The sequence below is a fragment of the Zootermopsis nevadensis genome, unplaced genomic scaffold (assembly GCF_977971745.1).
Source record: "Zootermopsis nevadensis isolate Lab colony 2312 unplaced genomic scaffold, Znev_1.0 Znev_ptg000021l, whole genome shotgun sequence".
In the NCBI taxonomy this organism is placed as follows: domain Eukaryota; kingdom Metazoa; phylum Arthropoda; class Insecta; order Blattodea; family Termopsidae; genus Zootermopsis; species Zootermopsis nevadensis.
The window spans coordinates 22,484,562-22,504,797 of NW_028259153.1; the positions used below are offsets into that span (position 1 = coordinate 22,484,562).

Below are 20,236 nucleotides of genomic sequence, written 5' to 3' on the forward strand. Positions count from 1 at the left end.
CTTTATTTTTATTTAGTAAATAACTAACCTTGCAATTGATATTTCAGTAGATTGTGTATGCGTTAGAGTATGGAATCTGTTTAAATCAAGGATCACATATTCACAAAGAATTATTATTGAGAATAAAACATATCATGTATGAAGTGACATCAGTAAGTGTCCAAAAGTAGGCGTACACTTGTAAGGCATTTATTGTGATAAAAAAATTAGTTTGGATTTTGGTCAACTGCGGTTTGTAGATGGTTTGGACAGGGTTGGTATTTACTCATATACATTGTTGGTAGCAATTTCAGCATCGCGCTCAGTTGTGCGCTGCTGTAATTAGTACGATTGGAGATAAATGAGTTGTGATCAAAATTTGTGAACGTTGGGTTGTGATGAGTTAATGAAAACGCATAATTTGCCATTAAACAAACATTGTGTACATTCCACTGGCGCATTGTTCATGTATCCTTATAATACTGAGACAGTGCGTTCTTAATAAGACTGAATTAGTTAAATTGAACTAAAGTGATGGTGCACTTTAAATTAAACGAAGACCACCCGTAACTATGAGACCGGATGCGAGGGACACATAAGTTATCAAGTTATCTTCTGTTATGTGTACACCGACGAGCGAGCGAGCGGACCCAGCGGAACGGGACCAGTGGGGTCGCAACCGTCGAATTGTGCTCATTGGTGATCTGAACCTCGTAGTACGCGTACCATTGATATTGATTCTGTTGTGAACTTGTTAGAAGCACCCGCGTGTTTGTACGGGATGGCGCATATCAGCAAAAAATGGATCACACCACTGAAGAAAATAAAGCAGCTGAGTGGTAGGCTTTCTCAGTAGAATTATTTGCTGGCATGCAGTGTTGTAAAATTTATGTGGGGTGGTGGAAGTTTGCTAATACAATTGTAGTTCAGGGTCAACCCCATTAGGGAGCGTGTACGTTGAAGTAACATGCTACATGATCTGGCACATCAACACACAAGTAACCATTGTTTTCAAGTGGACCCGGTGTAAACAAATTGTGTAGCGGTCAGTGCATCAACATGACTCGAAAGTTATATCCATCGGTACACATGGACTAGGAATGGCTGAACATATATTTTTATTAAATTTGTTATGGCGATTGATGAGACTGGTCCGAAATCATACTTTTTAATTATTTACTGTTGGTAGTACGATGCTAGAAATCTTGAGGTGGGACAATGAGGACGGCAGTCACTTGATCCCCTGTGCGTTTATATGTTTTTGACATGGACAATTATTTTGTATACAGGCTAATATTATTAGACTATTCTCTTCAGTTGGCTGTGGTAAATGTTTTCAACTTTCGGTGTACGAAAGCTATTTCAGAATAGAAAACAAAAAACACTGAGGCAGGGAATCTGCAGAGTAACGATCAACTTTATAGAAGGGGCTTTGTTTACATAATTGGTTAAGAAACCAGAATTATAGCAGAGCTGTTGAAGGGCGAGCTTAACCATGGAATTATTGAAAGCTTTAGGGTAATGTGTACCACAAACGAAACTTTGCTGGCCGCGAAAACGAAAGTGGCTTTTACAAATTAAAATTACATTCTTTTCTGTTCTAGTCCACATAAACACAGACATGTAATTTAGGCTCTGTGCCAAAGATTTTATTATTCAAAGCATAGCACAGCCTCGAACTTTATAGTGTAAACCTATTTGCTGAATTTAAATTGACCTTGTTAGAAGTTTGAGTGGGTGAGTACATACATGTTTTAACTCATTCATATAACCTGTCTTGAAACTGAAAGAATAAATTAGTAATCCCACGTTAAGCTGTATGAACAGAAGCTTTCATGGTGACTAAATATAATGAATTCTTCCCAGGGTACCAGCCATGTCAGGTGGTTTAATGGAGAAAACACCATTTCGATAGCCATCTTCGTTCTCGTCCTCATGGTACTGAAGTTCAGTAGCCCAAGAAGAATTCATTATCCACATTAAGGTGTAGATCCCTTCTGGTGGTCAGAATCTTCCACTGCCATACCGTCACTGGGTGCAGATTGAAAATCTCTCTGTTTGAGTGCTGCTGTATTGAATGTGAATTTATATCTTTATCCTTGCCAAGTAAACAGAAACCATGATGGTCAGAGACCATATCTGGAGTCAAGATACAACATCAAAAACATTAATAATACGTTAAAATATTTGTAAGATTGATTGTTTTCACACATTGCTTTAATGTAGGAGGTGAAAAGTTCATAGATATTTGCTGCTACAGGATGGGGTAATTTAAAGTTTGTGCTTCATGCTACAGTGTTGCACTGCGTATCACAGCCTTCTGCTGTCATTTGTAAATTTATAAAACAGTTTGTGTACTGAAGTATTATATGTGTATGTATTCCCTTGCATGCTACTTGTCCACCCAGTTTACTCTTTATCGTTTTAGTTCCTTTAAGAACACTGGCGTTGAATGAGGTGGAAAATTGACCACGATTGGCAGGTATTAAAGAATTTGGAAGGAGATGGCCAGGATCAAGATACTATAATTTATTTGGGGGATATAATGGTGATCAGAAATGTCCATCAGGATAGCTAGAAATCTGGCTTAGATTTTAACTGGAACTGTGTAAAATTATTTGTTTGCCAGGATTTGTCCAGAAGACACACACATTGAGGGCAGCATCTACCTTGATATCAGGGGAACCCGAGGGTCCAACCGTGAAGACAGATATCCCAGGACCAAAGTCAAAACAGCTGATAGATGAGTTGAGCGCTATTCAGGTAAAATATAACAGGAACGTAATATGTTCACTGCTGATAGTGTACCTAGGATTTAATTTTGGTCATGTTTTGAAGATTAAATAACAAAAACTGTGTTATCCTTTTCAAAGCACCTGTTCATTACCAGTCTTTTTTTATTAAAGTAAATTTTATGATAATATTGAAATTGCTTATTTATTTTGACTTATAAATATTTATTTCTGTTGACAAGTATTCTTTTTATTGCTGTGTTACCGTATTGTGATAGTTTTCAAGCTACAAAACAACACTGGATAATGATTGCTTTTTGCACTATAGAATCAAGTTACAGTCACGTAGCAACCAGGGCGAAATACGGAGACAAACAGTGTGGAGCAAAGTGATTTTAGGAATTTAGATTTCAGAGGAGGCAAGCAGTGGTACAATACCAAAGAAGCTAATTTCAAGTTAGAAAGCCATGATCAATGTTTTAGTTTTTATCTGCCTCTTTTCATTTGTTTTATTTTTTTTTTTGGTCAGTGCTGATTGCTTTCACAAAGAAACATTTTGAAAGGCTCTTTGTTGTTAGAAGCATTTATTAAATAATTTCCCAGAAATTGTAGTTTTAGTAGAAGTTTTGGAAGTATGTGACAGTGGTATTTTATCCATTTTCTCTCTCCCCTCGCCCTCCAAGTATATAACAGTAGAAAATGGCCACGGAATAAAAATGTCTTTATTTTTTAAAGTGGTTGAATGTTTTGGCAGTCAGGGCCAGCACAAGGGTATTTGGTGCCCCAGGCAAACCTTCGTCCTTGTACCCCAAACCTGTTTGGTCACATTGCCAGCATCAGTAAACACGTGTTTTTTTTCCTTCCAGTGTGTTACAGAACTGCGAATGCAAACACACACGTATCCTTTTTTTATGTTTTTCTCTTTATATTTTTAAACGCTTGTTATATTATATTTTACATTATTTTTCTTTCTGTTTTATGCACTTGGTTTTATTCTACCTCCAAATATTTTTACCCTAGATGACCACCTAGTTTGACTAGTGATTAAACTGTTAGTGTGGGCAGTTGATTGGTTATTGTACTAATCTGGTTGTCAATTAGAATGTATAGATTTGTTCCAGGACATGTAATATCTTTGTGGTTACATGTTTTTTACTTTCTACATATTCAGATGGAATAATTTAAACATAGCTTCGTGTATTTATCTGTTTTATTTCTGTTTGGTTTATTTAACGAAGCAATCAGTAGCTCATCATATAATTAATTGAAAACTGTGTGGGAGGAAGTGACCGTCGTCTGTTTTTAAGGTATTATCCTGGCATTTGCCTTGTGGGACTTTGAAAAACCATTGAATCCTCATTTCATGACATTTGAGTGACGTGGAAGCACTCGTGATCTATTTCAATACGTGAGGTCTTTCCAAAAAGGCACCCCAGTTTTAAATGCGTATAATTTCCTACCTGAATCACTGTTTTTGGTGTCTCCAAGCTGATTAGTTTTGGGATGATGTTCTGTCCCTCTTGGCATTGTCACAAACGAAATCCGCACACAATTGAACGGTGACAGGATATTTTGGCAGCAGTGATCAACATCAGTAAGAAAACTTTATAACTTGTAGTTTTAGAAGAAACTGTATTCCCATCCTAAAACTCTGTTATTATGACTGATGCTTGTGGTTTTTCTCAGTTCCTTCACGATGGGTTAGTTTGTTAAATTATGCCACGGTCATTTCCCAACAAAGTTTTTTTTTGATTTATTAATCATCATATAATTTTATGCCACGTCGTCTTCACTACTGGCAGCGTCATTATGTACACTGAAAAATAAAAAGTTGTCCCTATTCTAAGCTGAACATTTTTCTCGGATTTTTAAGCAAGTCACCGTTCTGGCACTTCTTATCATTGTCGGGCTGTTTGCAGGAGATAACAAGAGTATTTTAATCTCACTGGTTGACCTCTGAGATGCTTTATTTTTTTAATGGTGAAGCTCTACAAATCCTGTTTTCAAACATCCCTTGTTCCAAATATCAAATGTGGCTTTGTCTGTTTTATAACCATGATAAAGAGACTAGAAGATTAAATTAATTGTTACTTATGGTGATAATTATACTTCGTGTCAATGCATCTGTTGACTGATTTTCATGATATTCGATATGAATGACATACCACAGGAAATTGCCCGTAACGTGAACTTATTTTTATTTCAGCAATTTTGTCTTCCTTTTGGTTGCAGCAAGCTGGATCAGTACAGCTCTTTGCAGACTATGAGCGTTCTTTGGGGAACTACCTTGTAGATGTAGATGGAAATGTTCTGCTAGACGTATACACGCAGATCTCTTCCATGCCTTTGGGATACAACCATCCAGATCTTCTGCAGTTGCTTAATGATCCATATAATGTGGTGAGTTGGGTGTCTCCGGTGTAGAGACTGTAAGAATAATAGTTACGAAGTCATTTTATTTGTGTTTGGATCTCGGTCAAGGACATGTTAGGGAAGTACCTTAAAATAGATCATGGCCACTTCTTTTATTTTTGTTCCCAATTCATCTGGTGTCATAAAAAAAACAAATGCTCCTAATGATACTGTATCAGATTAATATGTAATATTTCATCAGGTGAGATAGAAGTACAGTGTGTCCACAAAGTCCCTTCGGGGTGTTGAAAAATTGTGGCGCGCAAACAAATTGAGGTAGCCACATGCGGTTTGCGGCAGATTACAGTGAAACTGGAAGTATTTTACTGACCTCAGTAGACCTCGATGTGGACTCCCTTGGTAGCACGGAGAATGTCCAGGCGATATTCGAGCTCTTGCCATGTTCTGTGGAGCATGTCCGCTGGAATAGCCGAGATCGCATTCCTTATACGGGTCTTCAGGTCATCAAGTCCATCAACTGGTGTTCGGAAAAAATCCAGTGGTGTTATGTCTGGTGAACGTGGAGGCCAAGGCATTGGACCGTCTCTGCCGATCCATCTTCCTGGAAATGTCCTGTCTAGGTACGTGCGTACCTGCTGACCCCAATGAGGTGGAGCACCGTCTTCCAGAGTTTCACTGTAATCTGCCGCAAACCGCATGTGGCTAGCTCAATTTGTTTGTGTGCCACAATTTTTCAAAACCCTGAAGGGACTTTGTGGACACTCTGTATAATTATATGCAGATTTGGAAAGAGAATGGATGTTTTTTTGTGAAGTTCTGTCAGATTACTGTTTGCGCCACGTTATATAAGTACTGGTTCAATGTAAAAAAGTGTTTATACACTTTGCTTGTACCATAAAGAATACATTTTTACAAGCAAAAAATAAACTATTATTTAACGCTGTTTCCGTAAGCCCATCTGACGCAGTTGTAAGACTAGAATCTCATGATTTCATGCCTTGGAGTTACACACGTGTTGTGTCTTCAGGATGTCGTAAAGCAGCGTCAGTTACTACACAAGTGTTTGCGTGCGTTCCGATCTCCACACTCAGAAACGAGTGACGAGTAGAGGAATATCACATGTGGCGTATGTCAGCGGGTGATTCTGTGGACGTAAGATCCACTTTTTACAGAATGAGGGTGCTGAAGTTTATTTTTCTGAACTTCATCCTCTTGTTCTACCAAGTTGTTAGTTACCTGAAGGGAAGGGATTCTTTAACTGAAATTCTGTGTGCATTTCTCATCTCTACCGTCGGCATATTCTTCTTTTAGAAAACAATAGTGAATCGTCCAGCTTTGGGCGTGTTTCCTGGTGCTGACTGGCCTAAAAAACTGAAGAACATTTTGTTGCAGGTAAGTTTAAAAAAAAAATTAAACTGATGGGAACAGTTGTACAGTCAGTGCAGATAAAGATAGGGTGCATATTATTAAGAATGCCAAATTTTTAATGAGCATTGTATATCTTTGTAGTTGTGGCAACATAAAATGACATAAGACAGAAACTCTCAATGCAGTTTGATTACGTAGGCTTAAAGTAAGAGGGTGGGGGCGTAATGTTCAGGTGCTTTGTTTCTAAAGGAATTAATACATTGTTTCTGTGGTAACAGGTGGCCCCGTCTGGGTTGAACCATGTGACCACAATGATGTGTGGTTCCTGCTCAAATGAGAATGCCTTCAAAAATATATTCATTTGGTATCAACGCAAACAGCGAGGTGGCTCTTCTGACTTTTCGCAGGAAGAGACCGAGTCGTGTATGATGAATCAGTCCCCAGGGTCTCCAACTCTCTCAGTCATGTCATTCCAAGGTGACTGCCGACATACATTTATGATCAATTAAAACATTGGTACTTGTAGGTTATCGGGACACATCACTTTAAAAATAGGTTAGGTTGGGTTAGGTTACATTAGGTTAGGTTAGTTTGCATTAGGTTAGCTTAGCTTAGGTTAGGTTAATGTGTGTAGATAAATGACATAAGTTACAGTTGTGAACGAACGGTCAGGTACTTCTACAATGAAACATTCATTTGTCTCCCCCGTTTTGTGTCCCGATAATCCACAAGTACCAAACCATTTTATATGGTGGACCACCATAAAAATATTTTATATTAAGTGAGTTGCATTTACGTGTAACGTGTATGTTTAAGTGTTTTATCATGTTCTAAGATTTTGTAAATCAGCGTATTTCGATGTTTGATTTTATTGTTCAGGAGCATTCCATGGACGCACCTTGGGTGCTCTCTCAACGACACATTCAAAATATATCCACAAGATTGACATACCAGCATTTGATTGGCCCATCGCGTCATTTCCACAGTACCGCTACCCTCTACATGAGAATCAGCGTGAGAATGATGCTGAAGACAAGCGATGCTTGGCTGAGGTAGATGGTCTCCGAATAATATATTCTCATTCTGGATTGTCATTGTTCTGCGCACTAAACATTGTTTCTCTATATTAATACATGTGACCATCATAGTATATTCCAAAATATTGGAAACATTAGTTTTTCTGTGCGGGGAAGAAAAAAAGTTCAAATATTCGGGAACGACAATAACAAATCAAAATGACACTCATGAGGAAGTTAGGAGGAGACTAAATTCTGGAAACGCTCGCTACTTCTCAGTTCAAAATATTTTTTGTTTTCGCGTCTGATTTCTAAGAACATGAAAATTAAAGTACACAAAACAATAATTTTGCCTGTTGTTTTGTATGGGTGCGAAACATGGTCTCTCACTCAGAGGGAGGAACACAGATTGCAGGTGTTTGAGAATAGGGTGTCGAGGAGGATATTTGGTTAAGTCGAGAAGAATGAGATGGGCGGGGCATGTAGCTCGCATGGATGGGACGAGGTGTGCACCAGGTATTAGTCGGGAAGCCTGAGGGGAAGAGACCGCTGGGGAGACCTAGACGTAAACGGATAGGCTGAGCGAGTCCCATAGCCAGTATGGATACGGTGGCTAGAAGGGAAGTCCTTTGCCCCTACTGGAAATCAAACCGTAGTTATCCAGTTCGTAGACAAAATACTGACTCCCATATTTCACTATACATTGTGATATTGTTTTAGTAAGAATTGAAGTTTGTTCCTAATGGCAGGAAAATTGCACGTTCTGATATGGGGTAACTATTTAAGGTGGAAGATCTGTTTGCCGAGTTCAGCAAGAGAGGCAGCCCAGTGGCTGGCATTATTGTTGAGCCTATCCAGTCTGAGGGAGGTGACAATGAGGCATCTCCCCAGTTCTTCCAGGAGCTTCAGCGTGTTGTGAAGAAGGTATGAGGCATGGCTGTAACAGTAATGCTCCGCAGGATAAAATGAGGCATTGTAAGGTAACAGCAATTATAGGAGTTTGAAGTTATTTAACTGGGAACTTATAGTTTTTACTCCTCATCCAGTGGATGATTGAATTGTTTGAGGCGAGTTGTGTGAGATATTTGGTTTGCGTGAAGAAAATACAACTCCGTACAAAACTTAATTTAAAAAACTGAGTTTGCTTACAAGTTGAGGCTTATTGAATATGAGGTGAGGGATATTGATAAGTGGTTGTGTTGGTGGGTGTGCTTCCAGAATGGAGCTGCGCTCTTGATTGACGAAGTGCAGACCGGTGGTGGTCCTACTGGTAAGATGTGGTGTCATGAGCACTTTGGTTTGGATGGACCACCTGATGTTGTCACCTTCAGCAAGAAGATGCAGCTTGGAGGCTATTATCACAAGCCTGATTTCAAGTACGTCTCGGCATGTAGGATCTGAGGTTCTCACCGTGGCGAGTCTGGGTTGTTATAGCGCCCAATAGTCTGGCAGAAGTTTTCCGTGCTTCTACCAGGCTACATGGCGCAACAACCCAGAAGACGGCCATCTTTGTGTATCAGTACGTGCATGCATAATCTTTTGTGTGTTGAACTTTGTGGGTGTGAGGACACAAACCTTCATGTCCGTAAAGAAACGTGAACAAATTGTATCTCGTCTTTCTCAATCTGCTCGTCTACTTTGTATGTCCGTTCAGTAGCAGAACTGATAAATGCCTTGCATCTCAGGCCATCTCAACCATACCGTGTGTTCAACACTTGGATGGGTGACCCAGCAAAGCTTCTGCTTCTGCAAGGTGTGCTGGAGGTGGTGCGCAGAGACTCGCTATTGGATCTGGTACAGAAGAGTGGGAAAAAATTACTCACAGGACTCCGTAGCTTCGAACAGGAATTTCCTCAGTTGTTGCATGCCGCACGAGGCCGCGGAACCTTCCTTGCAATCTCCTGCCCTTCCACCAAGCTGCGAGATGATCTCGTGGCCAGGCTTAAGAAAAAGGGTGAGGTCGTTGTCTGAAACTGTCGTTGCATTTCGTTCTATTTTAATTTCTAATTCATTCAGCCTTTACTCTGCATCATTTAACAGGCATACAAACAGGTGGATGTGGGGAACATTCAATTAGGTTGCGTCCAGCACTAATCTTCACCCCAAAACATGCTGACATCTTTCTGGACAGGTTTCGACAGGTGCTGAAGGAAACGAAGTGAACAAATCGATTAACGGAGTTCTCAGGTAATTAATTTCTAAAGTAAATGAAAAGGGTAACATTATAACATGTCTGCGTTTGCCATTAGAGTTGTGAAAGACAATTTTAATATCATACAGTAGACATCGTATGTCGATGTATACAACTGGCGTTTTTTGAATTAGGGATTCTCGCAGAGAAACAGTTATTCGCTGTGATTTCTAGTGAGCAAACATGAAAAAACATTAAATAAATACTCGCATAGACACAGCTTGAAGTAAATGGATTTTGGGGGGACAGGAGGTGGCCAGAACTGGCTCGGAATAATGGAGTTGGTATTTTAATTGTCGCAAGTTATATTACCAGGGGTTTTTTGAAGGCGTTTCCGTATGGAAGCATAGGAACAAGCGACATTTTTCAGAAATCATCGTTCATATTTGATGAGTGTTTTGGTTGATCAGATACAAAAAATAATTGAAGGTAATTTAAATGAAATGGCACAAAGGAATATAATACTCCATATGATGTCTTGATTCTTTAAATGTTAGTACTTGTCTTATTTAAGATTCTTCTTAAAATATGTTGATTGTGGTTTTCTGACTTTTGACCACTACTTGAGAAATTGCTTCCTTTTTCAGAAATTAGATATGAAGATAAGAGGTGGTACAGATTTCTCAGAAATGCTGGTAACCACCTACAAGACTACATGACATAACAGCACAGAAGACGTTAATCGACGGTATTGTTATTTGTGTCCGATAACGAAATCGAGTTGTATCAATAATTATACACTATTTCTATTACAGCTCTTGTTTTATCAGAGTGATTTATAATTTTGGTACACAAGCCAATTTATAAAAGTGTTGTTAGATATGTTGTTAATATTTTAAGCCACATTTACACTAACTTAGTTTAATTATACTAATTATTATTGTCTCAGAGTAAGTTGTAATTTTTCCCAGTTTTTAGGTGCTATTAAGTACAGGATGTTTAAAAATTGGTCTGCCATACACCGAGAAAAACGTAACTTTGTGATGGAGGAGGACGTGCGTCTTGAGACAAGGTATGGGATCTTCTTTCAGCGTGATGTGGCGCGTCTGTATTTTGGTCGTCAAGTTGCGGCGTAATCGAGTCAGCATCATTGAAATCATTGGATTGGTTGTCGTGGTCTGATACCTTGGTTGCCAAGATCTCTGAATCTAAATTTGCTCGATTTATTTTATGAGGTCTCATGAAGGAGGTGACGTACGGGACCAAATTACACATGAGGGAAGAACTCCCATATCGTATTATGGATACTGCCGCTTACATGCAACAACATAATGGACTTATTCAGCGGACACTAAACTGCAATGCTGTGCTTTTAATATTGTAGCAGACATTTTTAACAATTATAAGATGTATTTCCTGAAATGTGGTAATAAATGCTCTCATGTACTGTTCTCCCTACACACCTTCATGCTCCCATTGATCCGCATTGACTGCAAATAGGACCAATGTTACATCAACATTTTGCTTTACTCAAATTTACATTCCGTGTCCTCCCCAGTGTATGGCGGACTGGTTGTGAAACGCTCTGTGTACACGTTTATAAAATTGTAAGGATAGACACTTGGCAATAAGAATTTACATGTGAAATGGAAGTCGCGGTTTCAGACTCCGGCCAAAGTACTTCAAAACCAAAGAGAGCATTTTGAGATAATGTAAATTTACTTTGACTGGCTGAAGATTTGGTTTCGTGGCTAGAGCTAGGTGTCGGTGAAGATTGAATTCAGTGGCAGAGGCGGACAGTTATTTTTACTTGCAGACCAGGTGGGGTCTATTTCGAAATGACCGTAGAGTCTCACAGAAAAATTTCTGTGCCTAAATGGCTGTCACTTATAATTAGTAAATATGTATAATAGAGATCCCAAAACTTGCATTTTTCTAAAAAAAATTATATTTTATTTAAAGTTTCATTTCTAAAATTTGTCTATATTAATTTACGGCAGAGTAAATGTCGATGGAGCGTCGTGTTATTAATATTATCTGAACGTTACTACAGTCTACATTGAAATTGTTTTTGTCTGCTTCTGAACACGAGACTGTATTTCGCCTTCGTCCTTACATGTTACGGCTTCATTAATTGCCAGCCTATCAGCTGTCTTCCATATTTCTGGAATATGATGTACAAAAAATCCAGTCTTCCATTTTGCGAAAGCAGACATGTTGATTGTAATTGTATGTTTTAAAGTAACATTGCTGTAATTATGTACTGTAAAATGCACTGTAAGAATAAACTAATTTGTTGCGTAAAACCTGATATGTACATACTTTCATTTCCTGCGACAGAGACATGGATCATGTCGTGTGTGTATTTAATTTCTGTGTAAACTTTCATCTGAAGATGTTTGATTGCAATGTGTATCACTTTTCAGTGCATGCTGGGAAATTTTGGAAATCCAATTCATGTATGTGTCCAATGTATTAAGAAAATGTTTTGATTTCTTGCCTGTTTTGATGTTTTTCTGTTATAAGTTGATTTTTGTTGTTGTTGAACTTTGTGGTATTTGTGCAGTGTTTCTCCATAAGTATTGATTTCAGTTTCGTCAAGTTGGCAAATTCCGGAAACCAACCACTGGGTAGACCAAGAAGGAGATAGAGGATAATATGAAGATGGATCTTAGGTAGATGGGTTGTGAGGATGGTAAGTGGATGGAGTAGGCTCTGTGTCGTGGCTGGTAGCAAGCCTTGATGTTGTCGATGTTGGACCTGCAGGTTCTGCTACCAGTTAGTTAAAGATTTGCCCACTTATGTTCTATCTATTTCTGGTGTTGGTTGTTGGTAATGGATATTAAATTGACTCAACTGCAGTGATTGCACTCGACTATCACCACATCAGTTAAATTAGAACTTAATTTGAATAAACACTAATTTAACCTACATTTTAATATTAGTGTTTCCTTCACACAAGATCTAATGATTATTTTATCATGATTGTATTCTTGAATTAAGCAGTGTCATATCTTCAGCAAAGGCCGTATGTCTCAGCTTTACGTAAATGTATGCTTTAACATGGGTTTATATTTATTAAACTATTCTGTCACGTACAGAGATTGCCATAAAATAAGAATGGCCAAGATATTTCAAATTAAGAGTTTTAAAATGTTTGTGATGAAGTGACAGATTCTTTGGGTTTTTAATGTGTTTTATTGTGAATCAGTCTGAATTATTAATTAGTAGGGATATGGAAGATCACAATCGGGTCACTTTTAATCCAATGTTCCCTTTTCGTAAAGGGACGTATGAAAACCACATAAAAAGAAAACGATAGCTGAACTCTGAGCTTAGAATTGAACTGGGTAGTTGTTGAATGCTACACATATCAATAAACAAAAGTATTTAATGAGATAAATTCGCTGTAGAATGATGTAAGGTGGCATCATTTCATTTATCTCGAAATGGGATTTCCCCAACAGAAAGTTGAGGTTATGTTACGTCATACTTAGTTTTCTGACCTAGAGTACAGCAGATGGTATAGCCTTTTGGGTAGGAGGGGGGAGGGACTGCCCTTTTCGTGAATGTGGGCAATTACGAGCCAGAACGCTCAGGAAAAGGGGGGGGGGGAACCTCGGTACGTGAGGAATTTGTATTATTTACTCTCTTCACGTGAAATAAATTTGCTTCAAGCTCCAAACTACCACGTCCGGATGTGTAATTTAAGAGCGGGGAAATTCTATCGTCAACAGCTTGCCCTTTGGGGAGGCCGATATGGGGATAACTTATTAAACTTGTACAGAATGTCCCTAAAAGATGTATACACAATGCTGACGTACGTAATGGTTGTGTGTATAGATATTTTTAGGACACTATTCAGATGATCTCTGCTTTGAATCACATTCTTGTTAGCGTTCTTCCAAGAACTTCTTGATAAAAAGTTATGTTAATTTCTTATACTCTGTAGGGAACAGCGCACCGTGTAAATTGACTTCCTGTCTATCCCTTTAGAGCCAAATGTTAAATGTGTGTCCCACCTTCATCAATAATCAGTTCTGTATTTCGTAATTATGTTTCTCTATGCAAACAGCGATCATTTCCGTAACATTAACCAATTGATCTTCGTAATGGTGAAGAGTCGTGTTTTCTTTGCGGTACGGACTGATTTCTTTACGAGCTTCGGCTGCAAATAGCTGTTTGAGTTAACTCTAAAGAAAATTCCGATCAGGTAGCTTAAATACTGATCTATTGGCTGTTCGCCAGGGTCTCGCCATAAACCATTCTGCATGTGTGATACGTACACGTCTGTTTCTGGTAGAGCATGAAGCGTCGATATGGAAATGAAATGCACTTTAGATTATTAGTGATGTTATAATTGCTGAGAACATCTTCGCTTCAGTTATCTGCCTGCAGATGACCTTTCAGCATGTCAGATGGTCCATTGCGCTCGTGAGAAATTCTGAACTGACATCCGAGCGAGAGGAAACCGTTCTTGGAATAGCTGGAACACTTGCATAAGCGGTTCTTTCCATCTGCAATTGATAAATACGTCGCTAAGTACTCTGTCGGTTTCGCGCTACGAAGTTAAACACTGGCTTGGTTGTTTATTCACACTTACTTGCCCCATATGTTGCCAGCTAGATGAGGCATCTGAGGTTTCCCCTGACGTGAAAGCGTGGGACGCTGTGTAGTCTTATATGTGGTTACAAGCGTTTCGGAGAGACGTTTTACTTTCATCTTCGGGGTTGTAAAGATGGATGCAGCGTGTTATTTGCACACGGCATGGGAGGGACAAACATTTTTGGTTGGGAATCCTACAGGAAAGAGAGCACTCGGATGACGTAGGAGGATAATATTAAAATAGATGAGATAAAGTGAGAGGATACGGATAAGATCAATCTGGCTTAGGGAATGGATAAATGGCAAGGTTTTTCAAGCAAGGTCAGTAAGGTGGGGAATTTTTCTAGCTGAATTACTTTTATTATCTCGTGAAGGACTCTGGTCCATGATGGTTTGTCGTCTTATTAATTTTTTTATGAAAGGTATAATTTATGAAGCCTCTGATGATGCAATTTCCTGCGGACTGCTTCGACGTTCTCCCTCTTACGTCCAAATATTCTCCTCGGCACCCTGTTTTCAGATACGATGTGCCACGTTGTTTTGGAAGGTACTTAAATTTAGATCTGAACGCCATGCAATGTACTTGTTACATGGAACTGAAGCCAATCAAAAATGAATTCACCGCACAACTTTTGATGCAAGTCCTCTGTACAAAATTTTATCGATGTGAGTGTGGGCAGACAGGCATCTCCCCATTTTGCGTTCATTTCATGCACTTTGTTTAAATAGCGCTTATGAACGAAATCGCTTACGTTTTACAGAATAAAACTCAATATCAACCCATATATAAAAAAGTTACTTAAGGCTGTATTTTAAATTGTTAACGAATACGGGAATTATTTGAAGTAATGTCGAGGGAGTTTTAATGACCAAGTTTATTTCCATCGAGAAATGACATTTGCTGGGCAAGGGGATATGGTCCCATCGTCCCCTGCGAAAACGCAAAATTCAAAATCATCTTATAATTTATTGTGCTAACATGCACTTGGCGCAGTGTCATTAAATAAACCACTAAAAGCAAACTTTGCAACTTGGGACAGACTTCAAGGGTTTCTGAAAAAAAAAAGGTTGGACATCCCTGCTGAAAACTATCTTTCGTACTTCATGTGTGTGAGCGATCTCAATTTAAACATATGGAAATGGTTTGTTTAGTTTGCAGTCAGTTTATTCGTTTGTTTTGTACGCGCATTACCCCGACAATAAACGAATGTAAAAGCAAACATCTCATATCGCGTGTGAACTTCGATGTTTTACATCCATTTCCTTCACATGTAATTACTCAGATCTACTGGTTTGGTTCCCAAGACATTTAACGACGCTGCATCAGCTGCACAATTTTTCATTGTTTCATTCGGTAGTTAAATCTGAATAATTGCATTTCGATTACAATTTGTATTTAGAATTGTCTTAAAAAAATTTCCGCGAAAACTTATTTCTGACATCAATTGGACACAGACTTTTGTTTTAGGTCTTGTTTTGAAATGTATTTTAATACGAAATAAAAAAGTGTGATATAATTTACATGTTTAATAAGCTTTGTAGCGATAGTCCTAGACTTGTATTGAGGAGTACTCGGTTTAAATCCCGGCCATATTACTGGTTATTTTCAGTGACGTTTTTCATAGTTTTCCTCAGTCTTCCCACTGGTTTTCTCCAGTCGGTCATTACCACTGTGCTTCAAACAGTAAATGCAAAAGATCGGCTTAGTTGATAATCAGAGAACAATGAGACAAAGTTAAGATGAATTATACAAGAAGTCTTTTACAGCCACAGTGGCTGGTGGATGAATGAAGACTCCTGCCCAATTCGCCAAAGTAATGCTTTCAGTACGCTGTTATAACACAACCAGCCAATATATTGACCAGATATTCTTTATCTTCACATAAACTACGTGTCTACAGGCTTAATTTAGATTGAAGATTTCCAGATTATGCGGGATGAAAGACAAGGTTAAGAAAGAATGTCTAAGAATGTCGGTATAAAGTAACAGAAATATATTTTAGGATAATTTTTTACCATTAGAAATAACGGGAGGTGTGTGTATATTTTCCTTGGCACGTTATTTAGAAGTACTTTACTTCGCGCAAAATACGTTTTGAATTCTATGAACTGCGCTGGAGTTTCAGCGGGGGGGGGGGGGGGTGTTTATTTGAAACTCTGGGAGTGGGAGTGGGTGATTCTGTAATCAAAAAGTTGACACGTAGCTGCTAGCTTTTCACGATGTACTGAACATTCTTAAATTGTGTACCAAAAAATATTCATGCAGTGTAATTTCAGACAGGATTCCTAATCTGCTATCTTTTTCAGGTTATAAAGACAAGATTAATATCAAAATCCTGTCAAAATATCATTTTGTATTGAAATTATTTTTGCCATTTAAATACTTTATCTGCATTGTAGAAGATTTATGGTTTTCTCGGCTGCGAGGGTGAAGATGGCTGTATTCTGAAATCTTTAACCGTCTAGTCTGGCAGAAATTCACCGACGTTTCGTAGGTGATTACTGCTTCCGTCATCAGGGTGATGAATATGCTGCTCGCGAAAAATAGGGCGAGGTTTAGGATCTTGTCGATACTCTGAAACGTCGGTCACTTTCTACAACACTATATGGCGCAACATTCCAGAAGACTGCTATATTTGTCTCTATATTATTTGATGTAAATTAAAATTTAATAAGAGTTTAAGAGAGGTTGACCATTGTCGAGGGATGATTTTTTCGTGGATTGTATTTTGCACACCCCTGTTTCGCCACTATACATCTGTTCAACTTCAAGCATTTTTCCCCTGATAAGAATAATCATCTTTCTTTCAATAAACTATCATATGAGTTATGAAATGTTCTGATTCAATATGTAGCTTGTCGTTTCTGAAAACAGCACATTAATAAAAATATTTTGGACGCCGTGGTAGCTCAGTGAGAAATATAAACGACATTTATGAACTTTACCTTTAAATTTAGTTTAAGTTTGATAAACGTATAGGCAGTAAAAATAATTCTGAAATTACAATATCATTCTGTCCTCCATCTGTCGCCTTACAGTACGTGAACTTTTACAAGATTCCGAAAAGTTTTATCAGCGATTTTAATAATTAACTGCATGGAGCACAGCGCTTGAAAAACCGATAGTTAATTATGAAATATTTGGTCTGAAATCATAACACTACCAGACTGCCGCCAAAGGTTAAAATACTTAAATAACTTAAGTCAAACTTTCATCAACCTAGCCGGACCCAACCTAACAACACAACTAACCTAACCCAATACAACGTAACCAGCGACGCGGCTCTATCTCGACGTCAAAAGACGCAGACAATACCTGCGGGCAACAACCAGATACCATTTCAACGATTTTTCAAAACCGACGCCAATTACCGCGACATCGATAGAAAAGTGTCACATCGACGGTAAGCATCGCGACGCCATCATTGCGACGCATTAAATACGCCTCAATTTCATGAAGACAGCTCCGAAATACAACTAAGAATATTTCTCAAAACCGACGCCAGGCGTCGAGAAACCAAATAAGGCGACGCCGATTGAGAGGCACCAAATTGGAAATGAATGAGTATCAGGGCGCCATTGTACAACTTGTTGGAAGCGTCGCGAAGCCCATCTCGCGGTACTTAAAATAAGCCGAAATTGTCTCAGGACGACCTCTGGACACGATTCAGACGTCATTTGTCTTGTCTTACGTCACATTTTTGCAACACTGAGCAGGGTTCGCATTTTTAAAACAATCTCCTCGAATACTATTGTTGCCTGTGGTAGAATTGTTGCATTTTTACTCACTTGGTTGCTATGTTGACGTCATCGCCCGTAAAGAACATCTTTGGAGTTTTAATGTTTTCCAAAGAGCACGTGTGTCCATTCCTATTTAGTAAGCAATTCGTAAAACTGAAGCTTACACTTGGCATACGGCTAAGAAGACATGAGGAAAACTTTGTGGTAAACCCCATGACTGTTCCGAATGTGCGTTTTTTTGTAACTGTTCTTAATAAACTGGTATGTGTGTGTTGGTTGGCGGGGGCTTGGGGGGGTCTCCGTATGCTCTTCGCAGTGATGCCCCAGTCCCCTTCCATTCAGTGCTGTTCTGATTCTCGCAGTGTTGTGGTCTTTGACGGCTCGCTGGAATCTGTCTGTAGGAAGTGTCGCTCGCAGGCTGCGTTCCAACGCAGGAAGAGAGTCCTTCAGTGTTAACACCATCACTTTAGTAGCAGGAACTTATCACTTGTAATTCCGATACGTTAGATCACAAGTGTCTCTCTGTTAGTTAAGAGTAGGTATATTTTTTTTTACAAGATTAGTTCTGTTTTGTCAGTGGCAAGTCTGCATTATTATAGACTGTTTATCGAATAAATAGTATTAATCTTCGCTGTAATTGACATCAGAAGTGGTAACATTTTCTTTTCACTTTAACCATTGGTTTAACCGGTGGTTACAGTATGTACCTCCTGCATTAACAATCATTAACTCTGCATTTTATACTCGTATAATCCTCACTGTAAACAGCGATCATTTCCTTAAACTGCGTTAACCAGTTGATCTTTGTAATGGTGAAGTGAAGTGTTTTCTTCGCGGTACGGACTGAATTCTTAAATATTATTAAGACTAACTTCGGTTTAAAGGTTAATATTACTGGTGTTGCTTTTCTTAGCTGACGATATTTATTCATTTTGTGTTATATTTAACGACGCCTTCAGTAACTAGGATTATATATCATCAAATGGTAGATTGGTTAGTTAATTTTAATGGATTTGAAAATAAGCGGTCGTAGCCTTGGTCTCGGAATGTACCTGGAGAGACAGAAGAAAACCACGAGAAACTCCTGTCAGGATAGCAAGTCTCCGGGCTAAGATTTTGTTGACCAGGGACCTTTTATGTTTTTGGTGGTTTTTCGAAGTCCTTCCGGGAAAAATACCGGGGTATTACCTCATGTTACACTCCGATAGCTTCCATTCTTATCCTTTCGAATTTATTGTTCATTGTCTTACTGAAAGCCAGGCCCAAGCTGCTTAAGTGTCATCGTTTGATACAAGAATTAATTGGTAAGAGCTGGACAGGAAAAAGTTGTTGTCTGATAAGATCGGATTTAGAACACAGTTCTTCCAAATACGAGTTTCGCGGTGCCGTTCATTTCGCATTTGTTTATTTTCTTTGTTTAAGTGCCATCTGTAGCAGCTGCATCTGTCAGCATCTTGATGGATGCAGCAACGGAAAAGACTTCTCGTAGTACGAATAATCTCGAGGAAGTAAGTTTTAAGGACTTGGGGGTGGGGAAAAGGCTGTGAAGATGAGAGGTGATTGTGACCGGATGGTGGGTGATTTTCTACAGAGTGACAAACCTCCTTTGCATTATGACTCAATTTTCATGTTTAAAATCTTTTTTTTATTTTATATTTGTTTATCAGTTGGTTCTTCAAGGACGCTGTATCAGCTGAAAAATTATAAAGGACGTCGTCTGTTTAAATGAGAAAATTACAATGCCTGGTGAAGTATAAGCAGGCAGGGGGGTCGAAGAACTCGGAGAGAAATCTGCTCTGCTCCAGTAACATTTCGTAAAACACGAACAAAACTTGGAATTAAACCCAGATCTCTGCTGTATGAAGGAATCGGGATGTTTTGATATTAGACCTAATAATGCAGCCCTTATTTGTGAATTTATTTTTAGAGTGTTGAATGAGGTTTTGACAGGGATGAAATTTTTGGGGCCTTCAGCCTAAGTATTTACCATTTTTATTTATACCTACAAATACGACAAAGTTTTGTGGGGCCACCGCTGAATTTGATTAAAATAATGGTCTTATAACCTCAAAAGCACCAATCAGATTTAATTATTTCAGTTACGTAAGTGTTCTTGAAACATTGTCCACTCCCCGAAGAAAGTTAATTTCCTCGAAACTTTTCTGTTCATAGGATGAATATTCTGGAGACAAGAGTTTATTTTTTTGCAACACAAAACGTTTCAAAACAAAGTATTATATAAATAACACACGTTCCCCGGATTAAATGGACTGCATTATTTAAAGCGTGTG

General features: G+C 38.6%; 1 protein-coding gene and 1 long non-coding RNA gene across 2 annotated transcripts; one reads left to right on the forward strand and one right to left on the reverse strand.

Moving 5' to 3' along the window:
- Positions 1-616: 616 nt before the first annotated feature.
- On the forward strand, positions 617-11,910 carry Gabat (4-aminobutyrate aminotransferase). The gene is made up of 11 exons (XM_022081491.2): positions 617-818; positions 2,609-2,742; positions 4,944-5,111; positions 6,396-6,476; positions 6,731-6,929; positions 7,332-7,504; positions 8,255-8,392; positions 8,687-8,844; positions 9,154-9,422; positions 9,509-9,655; positions 10,247-11,910. Exons 1-10 carry the CDS (start codon positions 761-763, stop codon positions 9,628-9,630), a joined length of 1,500 nt encoding a protein of 499 aa, XP_021937183.1. The 5' UTR covers positions 617-760; the 3' UTR covers positions 9,631-9,655; positions 10,247-11,910.
- LOC147873240 (uncharacterized) lies at positions 1,379-4,805 on the reverse strand. Its single transcript, XR_015536199.1, has 2 exons — positions 4,172-4,805; positions 1,379-2,118 (listed from the first exon to the last, which is right to left on the reverse strand). It is a non-coding gene; the product is annotated as an uncharacterized LOC147873240 (long non-coding RNA).
- Positions 11,911-20,236: the final 8,326 nt, after the last annotated feature.